This window comes from Taudactylus pleione, unplaced genomic scaffold, assembly GCF_031769625.1.
Source record: "Taudactylus pleione unplaced genomic scaffold, aTauple2 ptg000016l, whole genome shotgun sequence".
In the NCBI taxonomy this organism is placed as follows: Eukaryota; Metazoa; Chordata; class Amphibia; order Anura; family Myobatrachidae; genus Taudactylus; species Taudactylus pleione.
This window is the reverse complement of record NW_028284418.1, coordinates 47,483,973-47,503,075: the sequence shown is the minus strand read 5'-3', so window position 1 is coordinate 47,503,075 and position 19,103 is coordinate 47,483,973. Positions and strand designations below refer to the sequence as shown.

General features: G+C 46.0%; 1 protein-coding gene across 1 annotated transcript in view; it reads right to left on the bottom strand.

Annotated features, from left to right (window-relative positions):
* VPS26A (VPS26 retromer complex component A) overlaps positions 1 to 18,832 on the bottom strand; it is a 35,180-nt gene extending 16,348 nt beyond the window's left edge. Inside the window, exons 1-3 of the mRNA XM_088476092.1 lie at positions 18,652 to 18,832; positions 11,529 to 11,678; positions 2,022 to 2,097 (exon numbers count right to left, since the gene is read on the bottom strand). Of these exons, the coding sequence (XP_088332218.1) occupies positions 2,022 to 2,097; positions 11,529 to 11,678; positions 18,652 to 18,654 (229 nt within the window). The 5' untranslated portion in view covers positions 18,655 to 18,832. The remainder of the gene's footprint in view (positions 1 to 2,021; positions 2,098 to 11,528; positions 11,679 to 18,651) is intronic.
* Between the last annotated feature and the right edge of the window lie 271 nt (positions 18,833 to 19,103).

Below are 19,103 nucleotides of genomic sequence, written 5' to 3'. Positions count from 1 at the left end.
CTGTACCAAGACTATACTATTGATTATACGTATATGTAAGTTGAATACATTTTTGCAGTGTGTGTGTGTGTGTCCATGGGCAAAAGTTTTGAGAATGACAAGTATTGGTTTTGAAAATTTTCCAACAGTAAAGCATCCTGAGACCATTCATGTGTGGGGTTGCTTCTCAGCCAAGGGAGTGGCCTCCTTCACAATTTTGCCTAAGGACACAGTCATGAATAAAGAATGGTACCAAAACATCCTCCAAGAGCAACTTCTCTCAACCATCCAAGAACAGTTTGGTAATGAACAATGCCTTTTCCAGCATGATGGAGCACCTTGCCATAAGGCAAAAGTGATAACTAAGTGGCTTGGGGAACAAAACATCCAAATTTTGGGTCCATGGCCAGGAAACTCCCCGGACCATTGAGAACTTGTGGTCAATCTTCAAGAGGCGGGTGAACAAACAAAAACCCACAAATTCTGACAAACTCCAAGCAATGATTAAGCAAGAATGGGTGGCCATCAGCCACTTTGTGGCTCAGAAGTTGATTGACAGCATGCCAGCGCGAATTGCAGGTCTTGAAAAAGAAGGGTCACCACTGCAAATATTGACTGTACACACACACACATACATACATAATAATTGAAGCAGGGAGAGTGCGCACCAACTAAAAACAGGTGTGGTCTCGCTGGGAAGGAGTGTGACCACACACTAGTACCCCCAATTCAAATTATGCCAGTAGTGCCCCATTCACGTTTTGCCACACAGTGCCCATTCACGTTACACCAGTGGTTTGCAAACTCGGTCCTCAGACCCCCCCCACAGTTCATGTTTTGCAGGTCACCCAGCAGGTGCACAGGTGTAATCATTACTTACTGACACATTTTAAATGTTACACAGGTGGAGCCAATTAGTTTACTTGTAATTGTGAGGAAACCAGGAAAACATGCACTGTTTGTGGTCCTGAGGACAGAGCTTGAGAACCCGTGCGTTACACCATTCAAAGCCCATTCACGTTGTGCCACACAGTGCTCCTAATGCAAATTATGCCATGCAGTAGTAGTGCTCCTTATACATTATCCCACACAGTAATGCCCCTTATAACATTATGCCTGCCTGCCCCCCTGCCCCCCCCCCAGCAGCTCACCTCTCACCACCCCAGCAACTAGGTCAAAAGGTTGACATGCAAATAGTCAAGGGCTTAGGTTGACAAGGTCAAAAGGTCGACATGCAAATAGTTGACACAAAGGGTTGACGTGTTTTGTCATTTTAACCCTAATCCTCCACCTAACCCTAACCGTTCCATTCCACAGCCTCACCTTAAAAATCAAGAAAAATCATGTGTTGACCATTTGCATATCAATCTTTTGACAACATCGACAATTTGACTGTCTAGCTACCATTTAAAATGGCACCACAAGTGCTCCTTTTGGATGTTTATCTCTGATTCTAGTGGGGGGCTGTATCAATGGGATGACAATTTAGAAGTCAGATTGAGTTTACAGCTTTAGTGGCTAGTATCCCACTATTACATAAATTATATTAAGAGATCAGATACAGTATTAATGAGGATGGCAAAAACCATACAAAATATGTCTAAAAACATTGTGATTTACATTAATTTTTGATAAAGCACATGGCAGCCATCCTTTAAAATTAAAACTTCCAATACTACTCCGTGCATATAAAATAAAATAAATAAAAATACGGATTTTGCCATTGACCAAATCTGAAGGTAATGCAATTCTACATAAGGGAATATTATATAAGTATGCCAAATCAGGACAAGACTGTGACAAACCCCAGAAACTAATTGGTGCAAGAGCTTATGTATGTTAGAGAACAAAAGGAGCAATTAAATTATAGGCAATATGTCACTGAACATCCCCATGGGGTGTAAGGATAAACAATGTGTTGCAGGCCAAGATGTGCCGTTCCTGAACGGCACATAGCAGACTTCACATCTAATGGAATCGCGGGAAAATCTCAGGTACTGGTGTTATACAGGGTGTGTGTAACATATGTATGCCAAGCTTACCAATTTGTCCAACAAACTCAATTCGAATTCCTTGATGTTCTAGTCTTTTACCAGACTGCTTGAAAACAATGTTGACCTATAGAGATATAAAGCAAGATGGTGAAAAATGTTTAAGTTCTACACATTTTTCTTAGTCTTATCAATTTAATATAGAAAAGAATACTGTAGTCACGCTTTATGGGCTGCTCTGCTGCAAGTAACAGTCAGAGAGACACAGTAGAACACTGTATTGGTCTCTGGAAGCACATCTAGGATGGAGGTCACACAGGGGCTTTGAATACAAGGACAGTTTCCTAATAGAAAGGCGAATCAGTTCCATGCTGACAGGTTGAAGTGAAGGGCGCTCCCCTTAGTCACAAGGCGCTGCATGCGGTATGCAGAGAGAAGAATGGGGTTTAGCTGGAAAAGGGCTGTCATTCAGAGCGCCTGTGTGACACCATCCTAAAGACTACAAAACAAGTATGGGAAGCATTAGTCTTCAGAATGTTGTGCTGCACTTTTCATTAAATCTAACTTAAATAGGAAAAAAAAAAAGTGAAATATATAGACAGACAATCATTAGAACTAATTAGTACATACAGGGCCGTATTCAATTAGCAGCTATCAGCTGCGTATTCAATTTGTCTGACTTTTCGCCGGTGTGAAAAGTTTGCGTCTTGTAACCAGCGGAAAAGTATCGCCTATGAATACCCAGCTGAAAAAAATATGAGATATGGTAAGAACTTACCCTTGTTATCTCTATTTCTACGAAGTCCATAGGGTTCCACAGGATACCTTGGGGTATAGGTGATGACGTCAGTCTTCAGGCACCACAGAGTTAAAGTTTTCAGCCTCCCAGGATGCATCTGGGTCCCTCTCCTATACCCCGCCCCCGGGCCAAGGCATCTCAGTTACGTCACAAGCCATAGGCCGGAGGAGGAGAAGAAAGAGAGAAGAAAAAAATCTGGACACTCACAAGAATCACATTCTCACCATAGGGAGACGGAAAAACCGGTGACCAAAATAAAGCCCATCTGCAGTACAGGTGCGACAGGGCGGGAGTCCTGTGGAACCCTATGGACTTCGTAGAAATAGAGATAACAAGGGTAAGTTCTTACCATATCTCATATTTTCTACTTCAGGGTCCATAGGGTATCCACAGGATACCTTGGGGATGTCCCAAAGCAGTATCCTTTAAGGGTGGGGACGCTCCTGTGCAGAGAGGAGAATCCGCCGCCCGAAGGAAGCATCCTGAGAGGCAAAGATGTCAAAAGCGTAATACCTCACAAAGGTATTGACAGAAGACTACGTAGCAGCCTTGCAGATCTGAACTGCAGAGGCACCACGTCTAGCTGCAAACGAAGGACCCACCGACCTAGTGGAATGAGCCCTCACCAAGGAGGGAACTGGAAGACCTTCATGAAGATAAGCTTCTGAAATTGCCATACGAATCCAGCCTGCCAAAGTCTACTTTGAAGCAGGCCAACCCTTTTTACGGAAGCCATAGAGGACAAACAAGGCGTCCGACTTCCTAAAAGAAGAAGTGCGGTACACATAAATCTTTAAGGCCCGCACAACATCCAAAGTGGCTTCACCCACTGAAAGTCCAGGTGAATTGAAAGCCGGCACAACAATTTCTTCATTGATGTGAAAACTGGATACCACTTCGGGAAGGAATCCCGGACGAGTGCGAAGCACCGCCCTATTCCTATGATAAATCAGAAAAGGGGGTCTACAAGAGAGAACCCCTAAATCCGAAATCCGTCTGGCCGAGGCAATGGCCAGAAGGAATATGGTTTCAGCTGTAAGCCATTTAAAGTCCACTGAGACCAGTGGTTCAAACGGCGGCCCCTAGAGAACTCTCAGGACCACAGCCCAATTCCAAGGCGCCACCAGTGGAACAAAAGGTGGCTGAATGCGAAGAACACCTCGCATAAAGGTGTGCACATCAGAGAGCGCAGCAATCCTACGATGAAACCAGACTGACAGGGCAGACACCTGCACTTTCAGAGAAGCCAGGCGAAGCCCATGATCCAGTCCAGCCTGTAGGAAAGCCAACACCCTAGACAGGCGGAACTCCCTAAGGGAATACCCTCTAGGTCTACACCACCGGAAGAAAGTATGCCACACACGATGGTAGATTCTTGCCGAGGAAGGTTTACGAGCTCTTAGTATGGTTTGCACCACGGAGCTAGAAAAACCCTCTGGACCTTAGCATGACCGTTTCAACAGCCACACCGAGTCAGGTACGGGTGAAGACAAGGACCCTATGACAGCAGATTCGGTCGTAATGGTAACCTCAGAGGAACGTCTACTGACAGACTCTGGAGGTCAGAGAACCAGTGCCGTCTGGGCCACTCGGAAGCTATCAACAGTAGCGTACCTCCTTCTTGATTTGAATTTCCGTAATACCCGCGGAAGAAGGGAAAACGGAGGGAAAAGGTAGGCAAACTGGAACGTCTACTAGACGGACAGGGCATACACCAGAGACGCCTTTTCGTCTCATGTTCGAGACCCGTACACCGGCAACTTGTTGTTGTGCCGGGACGCCATGAGGTCTATCTCCGGAAGACCCCACTTGTCCACCAGACTCCGAAAGACGTCCTGGTATAAAGACCACTCTCCCGGTTCCTCCTTGCTGGTTTAAATAGGCCACCGTGGTGGCGTTGTCCGACGGGACCTGCACAGGGTGACCCTGGAGAACCGGCTGTGCCCGCTGGAGAGCTCTTGACACCGCATGGAGCTCCAAAATGTTTATTGGAAGCTCCGCTACCGCCCGAGTCCACCTGCCCTGAAACAAGTGTGGACCCGTGACAGCTCCCCAGCACCGGAGACTGGCGTCCGTTGTTAACAGGACCCAGTTCGCCACCCAGAACGGGCGACCCTTGTTGAGGTGGGTCGTCTGTAAACACCAGGTTAGAGACAGGCGAACATCCGGAGTGAGACCCATCGTCTGGGACTTGAGACACTGAGGCAATCCATTCCATCTGGACCGGATCAATAGCAGAGGTTTGGAGTGAAATTGGGCGTACTCCACCATGTCGAATACCGACACCATTGAGCCCAATAACCTCTTTGCCAAGTGTATCGACACTCGACGACACTGCAGACAACTGCGCACCCTCAACTACAAAGCAAGGATCTTTTCCTCCGTCACAAAGATCCACTGCTGCCTGGAGTCCAATAAGGCCCCGAGGTGCAGGATCCTCTGAGACGGGGTGAGAGTGGACCTCTGCCAGTTTGTCAACCAGCCGTGACGTTGCAGTACCGCAATCGTCAGATCCAGATGGTGTAAAAGAAGCTCTGGAGACCCCGCTATCAACAGGAGGTCGTCCAGATAAAGCAACAGTCGGACTCCCTGCGTCCGCAGGAGAGCCGCCTTGACCGCCATGACCTTGGTGAATACCCGTGGAGCAGTCACCAGGCCAAAAGGCAGTGCCCGGAACTGGAAATGTTCGTTGCAGATTGCCAATCTGAGGAACTGCTGATGGCGCAAAAGAATAGGGACATGCAGGTAAGCGTCCTGGATGTCCAATGACACCATGTAGTCCCCAGGTTCCAGTGCCAGAATAATGGACCGCAAGGTCTCCATCCGAAACAGAGGCACCCTCAAGGACTTGCTGAGGGCCTTTAGGTTTAGTATTGAACGGTAAGACCCATTGGGTTTCTGCACCAAAAATAGAATGGAATAGAAACCCAGGCCCCTCTGGGAAATTGGAACATGCACTGCGACCAGCACCGGGCGAACTGAAGCAGGCGCCCCCCACTTTGGGGTCCCCCAAAAGGAGGCCTGGACCGTCAGGCCGCAGGTTTGTTATCTGACCTAGGAGCCGGACGTCTGGTACTCCAGACCTGTTTCTTGGGCTTGGACAATTTCTTGGCCCCAGCCTGCCGTGGAAAGGACTGTACTTTAGGCCTACCTTGGGCCCTGTGAGGCCAAAAGGACGACCCACCAGCACTAGAAGGAATCGTAGCAGACAGAAGACATGCACATTTTGCTGCTGCCAACGTAACTACAATTGTGTCCAGATCTGGACCAAATAGTACCTGTCCAGACCTTCTAATCCCTTTTTGGAATCCGCGTCCGCTTTCCAAGAACGCAACCATAAGGTGCGACGAGCAGCCACGGCTGCAGAGGAGATCCTAGAGGTGAGCATACAAATATCTAAGGCCGCTTCATTAATGTAAGTGGCCGAGTCTCGGAGATTGCCCACCAACTCGGTCTATTCAGCCGAACAGTCAGAGTCCAAAGACGCCTCCAAATTATCCGCCCAGCGCTCCATAGCTCTGGCTACCCAACACACGGCCAGAGCCGGTCTGGATGCTTCCCTGCAAGGGAATAAACGGATTTGAGGCAGATCTCCACCTTGCGGTCAGTGACATCCTTCAAGGATGACATCGAAGGCATAGGCAACGTGGCACTTTTGACTAGGCGTGTGACATGTGAATCCACTTGCGTAGGGGATTCCCGCTTAGAAAAATAATTGACCGCAAACGGATAAGCCACGGCTAAGCGTCTCTGGGGCTGAAACCGCTTACCTGGATTTTTCCACGCCTCCTCTAAATGATCCACTAATTGATCAGAAAGAGGGAACACCGTAGCCTCACCCTTAATATCCTTAAAAAGGCATATATGAATGTGGCCACCAAAGGATCAATATCCTCAATAACTAAAGCCGAGCGGACCGCTCGAATAAGACCAGGGATATACACCTTGGACTTAGCGTCCGGCTCTTTGGTACGGAGAGGTTCTTGGTCAGATAGATCCAGAATCTCCCCATGATCTGACGTCTCATCGTCATCCCCATAAGGAGCAGATAAAGACGCCACCGGCCGTTATGAGGCCGCAACACAGACTCCCCCTGTAAAACATCGGACAAATGCTGAACCGATGTAGTTAAGAGTATTAACCCACGCAGGCTCCGGAGAAACCTGGGAAGGGACAGGGAGACTGTGGGGTACCATCAATTGTCTCGGGAACTCCCGCATGGGTGACGACACCACTGACTGCTGGGACAAACCCGTCTGGGTAAACGCAGGTGGCGGAGCTAGCTGGCTCACAAGGGTTGTAAGCGCCTTAGCGAAACAAGCCCAGGGAGGTTCCTGTACCGGGACCGTGACCATAATCGGCCGTGACAGTGCCAGGCACTGGGGGCATAACCCCTCCGCGTTACCCTCCCCCTCCGCTATTGGTACCTTACATTTAGTACACATGAGCTGGAGAGGAAAATCAGTCTCAGACATGATGGTAAGTATGTGACACTCACACCTATACGTATTGGTATAGTGTGAATAACACCCTGCACACCACGCACCGCAAGGGCTTTGAGCAGAGCAAGATCAGGGACAGTAATAAAGCTGACAGTAGAAAGTGAAAGTACAGACAGCAGGCTAGCAGTTCAGTCACATACAATGCAGAAGAAACAAATCCCTGCACTATTAGCGCTGATTCTCAACTACTCAGACCCTCAGGCTGGTAGGACTCAGCGCTGCATACACTGACCTGTGACAAACAGAGGAGAGGTATGCTGGGGGACCCAGACCGCAATGCCACCGCTCACAGACTTCCAGCAGTGTTCACCATGCTTTAAAGATGGCCACCGAGGAGCAGAAGATGAAGGAGGCCGGCCTGGGGAGGACAGCTGACACACTGTGGCCAATCAGGCAGAGCAGAGAGGCTGTGTGCAGCAGGGGAGGCGCCGGCTGTGAGACAGGGAAAGCGCGCTCCCCTGGCATGCATTTAACCCCAGCAGCCGCTCAGCAGCGGCCCGCTGTCCCAGGGGGTAGTGGAAGCGCAGGTTGGTCGCCTGGCTCCACGCTGCAGCCAGTCCCCAGGGAGCCCCCTGCCTGGGGACTCAGGACCATGTGACCAGCGGGGACCCACCGCGGGACCCCGCTGCTTACCTGCATCCCCTTGGATCCGGCCATGGTCCAAAACATCTGGGGACACCCCCAGATGTCTACCAGCATCCCCGGATCAGTACCGGCGTTCTGGTACCGGCGGGGTGTAGGGGAGACGGCATGGACGTCAGTACTGACTGTCCATGCTGTACTCCCAGATGTGCAGCCAGCGCTGCCTTTAAAAGAAACTTCAGGGGCTCTTCATAGCCCCCCTCTGCACAGTGCCTACGACTCCGGCCAGGCACCGACTAAACTGAGATGCCTTGGCCCGGGGGCGGGGTATAGGAGAGGGACCCAGATGCATCCTGGGAGGCTGAAAACTTTAACTCTGTGGTGCCTGAAGACTGAAGTCATCACCTATACCCCAAGGTATCCTGTGGATACCCTATGGACCCTGAAGTAGAAAGTACAGAATTGGGGTTTTGAGGTGCAAAGGTGCAGAAACCACTCTGTACCCTTTGTACACCCCCTTGACACTAACTGCGTCAAAAAACGCAATTTTTGATTGCAGGTGCTTGCTATAGGTGCATTTTTGGCACTTTTTAATGCTCAACTTTAGCGATATTTAAATATGCTTGCACCCATTTTCATGTACCCCAAATTTGATGGGACTACTTAATTTCTCCCAAAAGTTACATAATGCTATTCATCACTTGCTCAAAGACGCTAAATAGTGCCTATTGAGACCATTTAAAATCCCCAAATACCTTTAGCAGGGCTATTCGGGGGTACCCATAGTGAACCCCCATGTCAGAGCATCTTCAGGATGATTTCCCAAAGAATAACTGGACTTTTTGCAGATTTAGGTTTTGCCGGGTCCCGTTTTCGCACATTTGCAATTGAATACGGGGATACGCGGGGACGTGTGCGATAAGTTTTCGCCGGCAAAACCTCCGATGACGGCGAAAAGTCCGGCAATGTAATTTCCGCTTCTAATTGAATACGGCCCTAAAGCTGCAAGATTCAATGAGGTGTCTGAAGTCTGAAGATTCTGCTGCCCATTCCATGATTTGAAGCCTACCGTCTTGTACGTTTCTCAAAGGTAGTTTTGAAATAACCTAAAACATACATTCAGGCTATTATCTTGCTGTAAGATGAACCATTGACCAACCACGCATAAATACAGGGTATCATGGTTCTGCACTATGCTGTGGAAGCCCTTTTGGTTCAGGGTACCACAGTCACACTGTGCAAAGCCTAATTTGGATCAAGCAAATGACTACCAGCCCATCAGTTTTCCTCCATGTTTGACAGTTGGTGTCACACACTGAGGAACCATCCTTTCACCTACTCGACAGCATACAAAAACACTGTATAATGAACCAAAGAAATCAAATTTTGATTTATCAGTCCACAAGAGTTCCAGTTTTCAGTATTCCACTGGCAGTGCTTCATGGTCCAGACAAGTCTCTTTTTATTTTGCCTCTTCGCAATGGCTTTCTTACAGCCACTCAACCTGTCAAACCTGCAGCTCAAAGTCTTCTCTTCGCAGTTAAATCTGAGACTTTATACTTCAACTAGTTTTAAGTAAAGATGTGCGGGTTTGGTTCTACTCTGTTACGTTCGGATTTGAAAACCGAATCTTATTGGCTATCGGCTGTCACGTGTTTTGGATAGCTAATAACATAAATCCAAACATGCCGGAAAGAACAGAGTAGAACCGAACCCGCACATCTCTAGCTTTAAGCTGTGCTTCAAGCTGTTGTCCTGTGAGCCGCCTATCACACAAGCTGTTGTCCTGTGAGCCGCCTATCACACAAGCTATTGTCCTGTGAGCCGCCTATCACACAAGCTGTTGTCCTGTGAGCCGCCTATCACACAAGCTGTTGTCCTGTGAGCCGCCTATCACACAAGCTGTTGTCCTGTGAGCCGCCTATCACACAAGCTGTTGACTCTCAGTAAAACTTGTTTGTGGCTTTATACCACTTCCTGTCAGAGATTCATCCAGTTTCCAAATTCAAATCTTTGGTTCATCATGCAGAGTTTTTGCACACCATCATGTAGGTGAAAGGATGGTAACTCAATGTGTGACACCAACTGCTAAACATGGAGGAGAAACTTTATGGTATGGGGCTATTTTGCTGGATCCAGAGTCTGCGACTTGCACAGAGTGACTGGCACCCTGACCGAAAAGTGCTACTGCAGCAATTTACAGCTCCATGCTATACCCACTAGTTTACAAATAGTTGGTCAAGTGTTAATCCTACAATAAGATAATGACGCAAAACATACCTCCAAGATATGTCAGAACTACCTTCATTGAAAAGAACAAAACGGTAAGCTTCAAATAATAGAATGGGCAGCAGTGTCTCCAGACATGAACCCCATTAAGATGGTTTGCAATGAAATGGACAGAAGGGTGGAGGCAAAGCAACAGTGTTGTTCCTGAATATTTGATTTCCACTGTAGAAAGAATGCCACAATTGTATCTGGTAGTTATATCTGCAAAAGGTGGCTACTTTGAGGAGTCAAAATTTTATAGATTGAAGTTTGTCAAACAAAACACTAGTATTTCTTTTTATCTCCAATTGTTTATTTGTTCTTTATTTTCAGAGAACATTGACAGATTAAACTATAAATTTTAAGAAAAACTGGAAAAATAGGGGTGTTCTAAAACTTTTGACCACTAGTGTATAGAATGACAAAAGGTAAAGTTGTAATGCCCCAGGTAATGTCTTGCACTTGCTCAGCAACCCCTGATCAATATAACATACCATCCCATATCAACAATTAATGAAAATGCTCTCCTGATGTGGAGAATTGTCTTGCCCTGTGGCCAACAAAAGTGCCAAGAACAAGTGGGACTCGTCCTCAGACAATACATCAAAAGTACTAAAGACAAGTTAGACTTTTCCTCAGCACTGGAGTAGTCAAAGGGGAGAAAAAAACAATTACATAGTAATCCTCTATTACTAGTTTCTACCGTTGGGAACTGGAGCTTGATGATGTCATTAAGCCCCACTCATCCCTACAGAATACTAAGAATATAAGTAAAAACAAGACAATTGGAGGACAGTAAAATCACACTCATCTTGGCAGCCCGAGATTTGGGGCACAATTGTTTGAAAGAGAATAAAAATCATATATATCATCTGGCCATGGTACTAGAAGAGTGGTTTCTCAACTCCAATCCTCAAGTACCCCTGACAGGTCCTTTTTTAGTAGATTTCTTTAATCATGTACATCTATTTGGCTGGGCCAGTAATTATCCAATCTGTTTCCACAGAGAGAAATTTTGAAAACAAGACCTGTTGGGGGTGCTTGAAAACCACTGTACTAGAAAAAACACTTTCACAGTAGGCAAGAAGTCTTGAAAGTAATTGTCCCTCAATAAAATTGATTTTAGATTTTTGATTACATGCCATATGTATAACAAATATTAACACATTTCAGACCATAGTATACATTTTATATGACCACTGCTGAGTCTTTAAGGCCATTGCTCCTTTTTACTTTGCTCTTTCCGACAAGACTGGTCACACAGATACAAGCCATCCACCTTATTTTTATACTCCCGATGAATGGATCAATCACTAAGACTACAGATCCAGTTTCAAGAAGACTTAAAAATAAGTGTTAGCAGGGTGGGGTGTTCTGAATTACTTAAATGGATAGCAAACCATTTACCTTTCCAGCTACTGATTCGCCATCGTAGAACAAGAAATGTTTTTCAATGTTGCCTTCTTCAGTTTTAATCTCTGATACCTTCCTGGTTTCTGCATCATTGAGTACAACGTCAATCTCACAAATCGGACCAAACAAACCGCTTAGAAAACTCTGCAGAAATATAAATTAGGAAAGTTAAAGGGTGAAGAATTTTAATGTTTAAAAGGAAAAAAAAACCAAAAACAACAAAATGGAAAATTGTTGGAAAGTGCCGGACCATTGATGAAGGTCACTTTCTAGTTCTGAAAGCTCTAAATAAGCATTACTCAAAGTCCTACTACCATAGTGACAAACATACTTTGCTTTCGTTAGCACTCATTTACTACAATTGTATGTAGGTCCACAATTTGCACTAAATTATATCATCCAATGAGATACTTTCATTGTCTCACTTCAACAGTCGATTTACAACTTAGGGCCTGATTCAGACCCACTCGCGAGCGGCTGTCCGCTCGCAAGTGGGTCGATGTTCTGGACTAAGCATGCGCACGACGGAGGGAGCTCCGTCATGCGCATGCGCCAGACGCGACGAGCGAAGGAAAGTCCTTCGCTCGTTGTGTCTGATCAAAGGGGGCGTGCTGTCGATGTTGATTGACAGCACGCCCCCTTTGGTAGGCATGCCGGGGGCGTGCCACCCTGACGGGGGCGTTCCCGCGGGAACGCCTCCCGTCAGAAGCCGGCCCACTGACATCGCTAGTGATGTCAGTGGGAGTGATTTTGGCTCTGATAGAGCCAAAATCACTCCGGAGCTTGCGGTTGAAAACCTCAACCGCAGGCTCCGGCTCGCAGTTTCGATGGTCGCGATGGTCACGACCATCGCGGCCATCAAAATGCACGCTCGTATAGGCTGTGGGTGGTGACCCACAGCTATACGAGCGTCCAGGAGGACGCTCCATTTTCATGGAGGCCGGCCCTCATTCAGAGCGTGCGCTCTGCTCAGAGCGTACGGCTCTGAATGAGGGCCTTAGTTTTAAGACATAGGGGTACTTTTGGGCAATGTTACTAAATACTTATCTGTCTTTACAGACTATGTCAATGGATCACCTGGACTATTTCAGCATGCAGATTTTCATAATCAATGTATGGGTCAACAATACTGTCATTTCTCTTTAAAATGAATGCCTACCATTTTTATTTAAGTTAAAATTGCACTTGCAGAATATCTGCTTTAATCAACACACATTTAATAAAATCTTACAATATGAATCTAAAGCTGGGTACATACTGGAACGATGTCAGGCCAATATCTCATTTCATAACACATCGCCTGCATCGCTCAGTATGTACGCATGTTTGAGCACTCCCTAGAGACTGTTGCCAGGTTTGATGTGCTGCACACCAAACCTAGCGATATCACTAGCGGCCAGTTAATGAACTACGCAACGGGTGATCGTTACGTCTTTTATTAAAGTCATCCAGTGTGGACACACAATTACTGTTGACAGGCATTTGTTCCGATGTCGGGACAACTGCCCGTCACTTAAGTGTGCATAGCATGTCATATTGAACTGCTGCATTGTATATCAGTACAACTGTATGCCTCAGTACACTGAACATTTGAAAGGTTTTATAAAAATAAATATTTTTTTTATTGCATGTTCATTGAATGTCTGAAGTAGGTGTACAATATCATTAGCCAGCAAGCCAGAATGACATGGAATCAACATTATGTAATCACATCCCAGGGAAAAAAAGTGATCGTAGGCTAGTCAACCATTCAGTACTGAACCATAGATTGCCAACAGAAAATGACAAACACAGGCTATAATGGAGCTACAGTAATTATAGAGTCTGTAAATAATAGTGGAGTGTCATGCTCAGGCTTGCGTCTGTGGGGAAGGGAGTTAGTTTTACAAGAAGGGAGAGAGAGAGCAGAATACAATGAAAAGGGGGTCTGAATGTTCAGTGGGAAAAGTTTAAATTGATTTCGATAGTGCTATACAGAGAATACTTAATCAAGTACATCAGTCTCTGCCCCATTGGAGCTCACAGTCTACATAAACAGGCAAACAAACATTAAGGTACATTTTTGCCAATAAGCTACTAGTATTGTTTTGGACATCAGTGAACCCAAAGGACTCACTCCTACATGGGAAGAACATAGAGATAAGGTCCTGTGCAGACAGTGATGAGGGAGGAGCAATGTCAGAAGACTCTGTAAGTTCTGAGTGTCAGTAGAATGTGTATGTGGCACATGGATGCGTGTCTGGATGAGAAGAGATTGCTAATTGATGTACAGTAGGTGGTATTAGGAGATGGCAAATGTCTATGGAAATGCTAACATGCAGTGGCGTCATGAGCGGGGTGCGGGACGCACCTGGGTGTCACCCTCGGAGGGGGTGCACATCAAAATGCTGGTTCCTCTGCAGTGACTGGAGCTGGGTGCTGCAGTGTGACATTCTCCTGCAGCACCCGGCTCCTGTCATAGAAGAGGAGCCAGACAGTATAGACTGCCCAGTCTCCAAGGGCAGCCCAGCATCTCCGGTGATACTGAACTGTCCCCGGAGTGATATTATCGGAATCCCCCGCGAGGCCATGCCGTCTTTATTTAGGTCACTCCCCCTTTTTGGGGGGTATCTAGTGTGTGCACCGTGTATCACCAGACTCTGACGCCTCTGCCAACATATATGAGATGTTCTGTACCTACAACTTTTGTATATAGGTACACATTTTGTATCACATAGAACCTAGTATTATTTTCATTGGCTGCAGTGGATGTGAGAGTAAAAAACTTTAGTGATAGCTCTAAAAACAAGTGTAAAAGTGTCGCTAAACAAAAGCGCACAAGGCACAAAATCTCTGATTGACAATACAAGTACATTATAAGTAGTAAACAGAAGAATCCATTGACCAACTGGTTTCAGTGGTGTAGGTGGGATATAGGTCACACATTTTTTGAGACAAAAAAAAATTAAAAAAGTGTCCTTGCACTAAATATCACTAAGCAGGCTTATTCATACTATGGCAGTTCATAATTGTTCATTAATATGATTAAAGCTATGCAAGTTATAATGAGCTAAATGGGTGCCTGCAAAGAATAAATTATATTTATACTCAGTGGGGTAGGGGATCAATATTTTAATTATCATTTAAACATTGCTGCAATCATTAATAATAGAAATAATAGTGACACTACTAAAAACTATGACTTGAACTAGGCCACCCTCTTTTCACTTGTATGGGCCTCTTTTTGTCCCTAGATTGCCCACAACCTTATTTGATAACACATCAGCTACAGAAGTGAGCCACGCTCATGCTTTGATGCTAGAATTGATATCACTGCGCTAGTTAATAAAGTTTGTATATATTAAATCTAATGGTCTGTATGCTTCTTCACATGGAAAAAAAAAACCAAGGAGGCTTCTGCAAATCTCACAATATTTATTAAAAATATAAAATGTATTATCCACATGTTAAAAAATATAATATTCACATTTTAAAATATACATAATAGATACAAACACTTACATGAATTAACAGAATTAGGATCCCGTAAGAAACAAACAGTTGTAGATTACAATGTTGCTTCATGCAGATAATTAAAATGAAACATTATGGTGTTGTAGCTGGATAATTGTAATAATGTTTCAATATTAGGGGGTTGTTAGCAGTATATGGTTTTAGCAATATTGTGGCTGAAATTAGTTTTGAGCAGTAATGCACCAGTTCCGTTAAACAGGCAGCATATATACAACTTGTCAGAAGTTGCAGCCCAATTTGGAAGTATAAGTCCTCCAAAAAAAGTCACAGATTCCCAATGTTAGCTTGTTTGGTTAATAAATAGTGAAGGAGCCTTAGCTGCCATAAAGCCAGGAGCCAGTGAGTGACGTTGCATCACTCACCAGCTCCTGTAACCAGCACACGGATACAGGCCTAATGCTACCGATCGCAGCAAGCAGATACTATGGAGTCAATCCAATTAGGTGCGAATTGCCGTTGGAACAGCATAGAAACGCCGATCTCATCCTGGAACCGTGCATTTTTGCTCCAAGCCCTATGGGCTGCTAACAGAAATGTGTGAGTCCGGAGGTACCGTAACTGCGGCATACAGCCGCAATTACTCACAGGTATGAGGAACTAGCACCTAATTGCATTTGACCCCTAAGGGGGAGATTTATCTAGGCTTAGAGATATATAAAGTACTAACAATCAGCTTCTGTCATTTTAGGGGCTGCATTTAAAAAATGAGAGTTAGGAGCCAATTGGCTGGTACTTTCGCTCTCCAAGCTTTGATAAATGTCCCTCTAATTATGTGCTGCTGCTGACTTCAGCAAGGCACACCTGGCGTCTCACTGGACTATCTGCAGGTGGTGCACATTTTCACACAGGAGCACTGACCCTATGGTAGATAGGGTTCCTGCACTATTTATTTACCAAGAACGCTACATTGGGATTCTGCCACTTTTGCAGGATTTAAGCTTCTTAATTGGACCTTAAATTCCAACAAGTCGTATGCATGCTGCTTATCTGCTTAAAACTATTACTATATAGTGCTAAAAGTATATACTGCTAACAAGCACCTTACTAATATTGAAATATTACAATCATCTCACTGCAACTTCATAACATGCTTCAATTTAACCATCTGCATGTAGCAACAATCTAATTTTCAACCATCAACTAGTGATTACAGGATCCTCATTCTGCAAATGCAGATATGTGGATACTAAATTGTGATATATATGTTTATTCACTATTAAATATTTTCAGATTTACAGAAGCCTTCTTGTTCTTTGTATGTCAAGAAGCATCCAGACCATTGGTTTTAACATACACACATTTTATTAATTAGCACAGGGATATCAATTCTACACTGTAATGCCAAAAGTCATGGGATAGATGCCTAGTATCTTGTAGGACCCCCTCCAGCCCAGCAAAGTGCAGCAACTCGACGTGGAATTGGTTCCACAAGTGGACATAGAGACCTCTGGAGTGCTGTTTACCCATGCCATCTGGATAGCTTCCCACAGCTCCCTGATATTTCTAGGTGCAGGAACTTGGGTGCGAATGGACCTCTCCAGCAAGTCCCATAAATGCTTGATTAGGTTCATGTCAGGCAAAAGTGGTGGCCACACCATTCCTCATAACTTTCCAGAATGATCCTCGAACCAACTCTGGATAACTTGGAACTGATGACATGGTGCATTATCCTACTGGAATATTCCATCGTTGTGGAGGTACATGAAGCGCTGCAAATGGTCATTAAACAATGCAACATAGCGGTTACCGGTCAATTACATATTCAGGCCGGCTAGCAGACCCAACCCATGCCACGTGAATACCCCCACACCATTATGGGACCACCACCAGCCTGCACGGTGCCTTATTGAAAACTGGGGTCCATTGCCTTATGGGACCCAGTTTTCAATTGTCCGTGGTAACAGACAAGCAGCTCTTCACAGAATGAATAAAGGAATAATGTGGAGTTGGCCGATGAGTCAAGTTGCGAGTTGCGCTCAGCACCCAAATCCTACCATCAGCCCGAAAAACAACTGGAACAGTGACTCATTGGACCACACCACATGTTACCAGTCCTCCAGTGTCCAATCAGCGATGTCACAAGCCCAGGTGAGGTGCTGTGTCCAGTGTTGTAGTGTTAACAGGGGCACTCTGGTGGGTCTGCGTCAATATCCCATGGAAGCTAAAGAATGCTGCACTGACCTGCTGGATATGCATCTGGTACCTCCTGCACTGAATGTGGATGTGATTTGAGACAGTGTTGCTTGTCTGTTACTATGGACAATTCTGGCCAGACGTCGCTCGTCACGATCATTAAGCACCTGTGTCGGTCACTGCGCTGTCCACGATGGGTGGTAATGCCTTTCATAAGGTATTCCGAGGGCACAAGTGACACCGTAAATCAATAAATGGAATTTCCCATTCGTCGAGCACCCACTATCACGCCCCATTCAAACTACTATTATTCACATTACATTGCCATGAGCAGCCTAGTCGGCGTTCACACTGACTCACGAGATGTCAGATTACAATTGACGCAGGTCTGGGCATTTCTAAGATGTCACAGCATGACACCACCTACCATTACCTTTACATACTGCTATCCCATGACTTCTGACACTTCATCATATCTTTTTGGAAAAGGTAATTTCCCACTCCTCCTTAAGTGTTTGCAATAATCTCATTATCACCTTAAGCTTTTTTTTACATTTTTTTTTTTCACAAACTATTATTGAACACCAGGATTAGTGGTGGGGGTATTTATTCACCTCCATTATTTCTTTATTCTGTGAAGAGCTGATTCATTTACCAGTCTCTTATACATGAATTGTATGGGCAGCATGGCTGCTGGAGGCCAGTAGTAAACGGCACATCCATTGGAAGTTTCCACCTTCTCCAAAAGCAACAATTTGAAAAATACCGGAGCACAGGTTGTTCTAACTGATGGGTGTTGTCATTATTCCTGCACGGTGGCACTCAGCTGCCTCACTATCATTACCAGGCACTGGCAGTGCCCATCACAGACTCCACACTCTGCCCATACATACTGTGCAACACACACATATATACAGTGGAGTGTACATACACACTCAGTGCAACACACACAAACAAACATACATACACAGTCAGTGCTACACAGTCAGTGCTACACACACACACACACAGTCAGTGCTACACACACACACACAGTCAGTGCTACACACACACAGTCAGTGCTACACACACACACACAGTCAGTGCTACACACACACATATATATACACACACATATACAGTCAGTGCAACACACACACTTATGGTAGCAGCGGCTGCTGGCAGGATATGAGCTGCTGGGGAGCTTTGCATATAGTAACTTGGCAGAGCTGTGTAGACAGACAGTCAGGCTGATGGCTGTCGGTCACAGAGAAGATGTCACGGCATCACACTGCCCGGCCTCACCAGGGGAAGTTACACAGAACTTAGTCAGTGACACGGGGTACGGGAGCAGTGACAGCCCAGGCCGGGTGTCCCGCCCCGTGCTAGGCCCTGATGAATCCCCGGCCTGTCACTCTCTGGAGGCCGGTGCGCAGGTATCCCGCCTCGACTGTGCAGCCTCCCTACCTTCCGCACGTCTCTGAGTACTCACCATGTTCTCCCACCGGGCCGGACCCTCCGCAAATACCGACCAACTCCACCCGCCGTGTCCGTCACGTGACTCCGGAGGGGCGGCGACCACCTGACGCCACGAGATGCGTGTGACCGGTCAGCTGACCTGCTGCTGGGGCCCGGGTGATGTAAACAGCAGCGCCGCGGCCGCCGTCAGGGGGCAGAGCTAGTACAGCAGCAGCAGCAGCACGGAGGGAATCCCTGTACCGTCCTCATGTAATCGGGGACTGAGCAGCAGCAGCACACATACTGTAGGCGGGCGCAGCCATGTACATTAGGGAGATCAGTGTTTTCCTGTCATACACGCAGAGTGTACAGTGTGCTGGGATTACACGTCACATCATGCAGGCAGCAGTGCAGGGACTAAAAATCGGTCCTAGCATTTGGGTAGGCCAGATAGGAGGAGGTTACAGTCGTTTAATCTGGAGATGA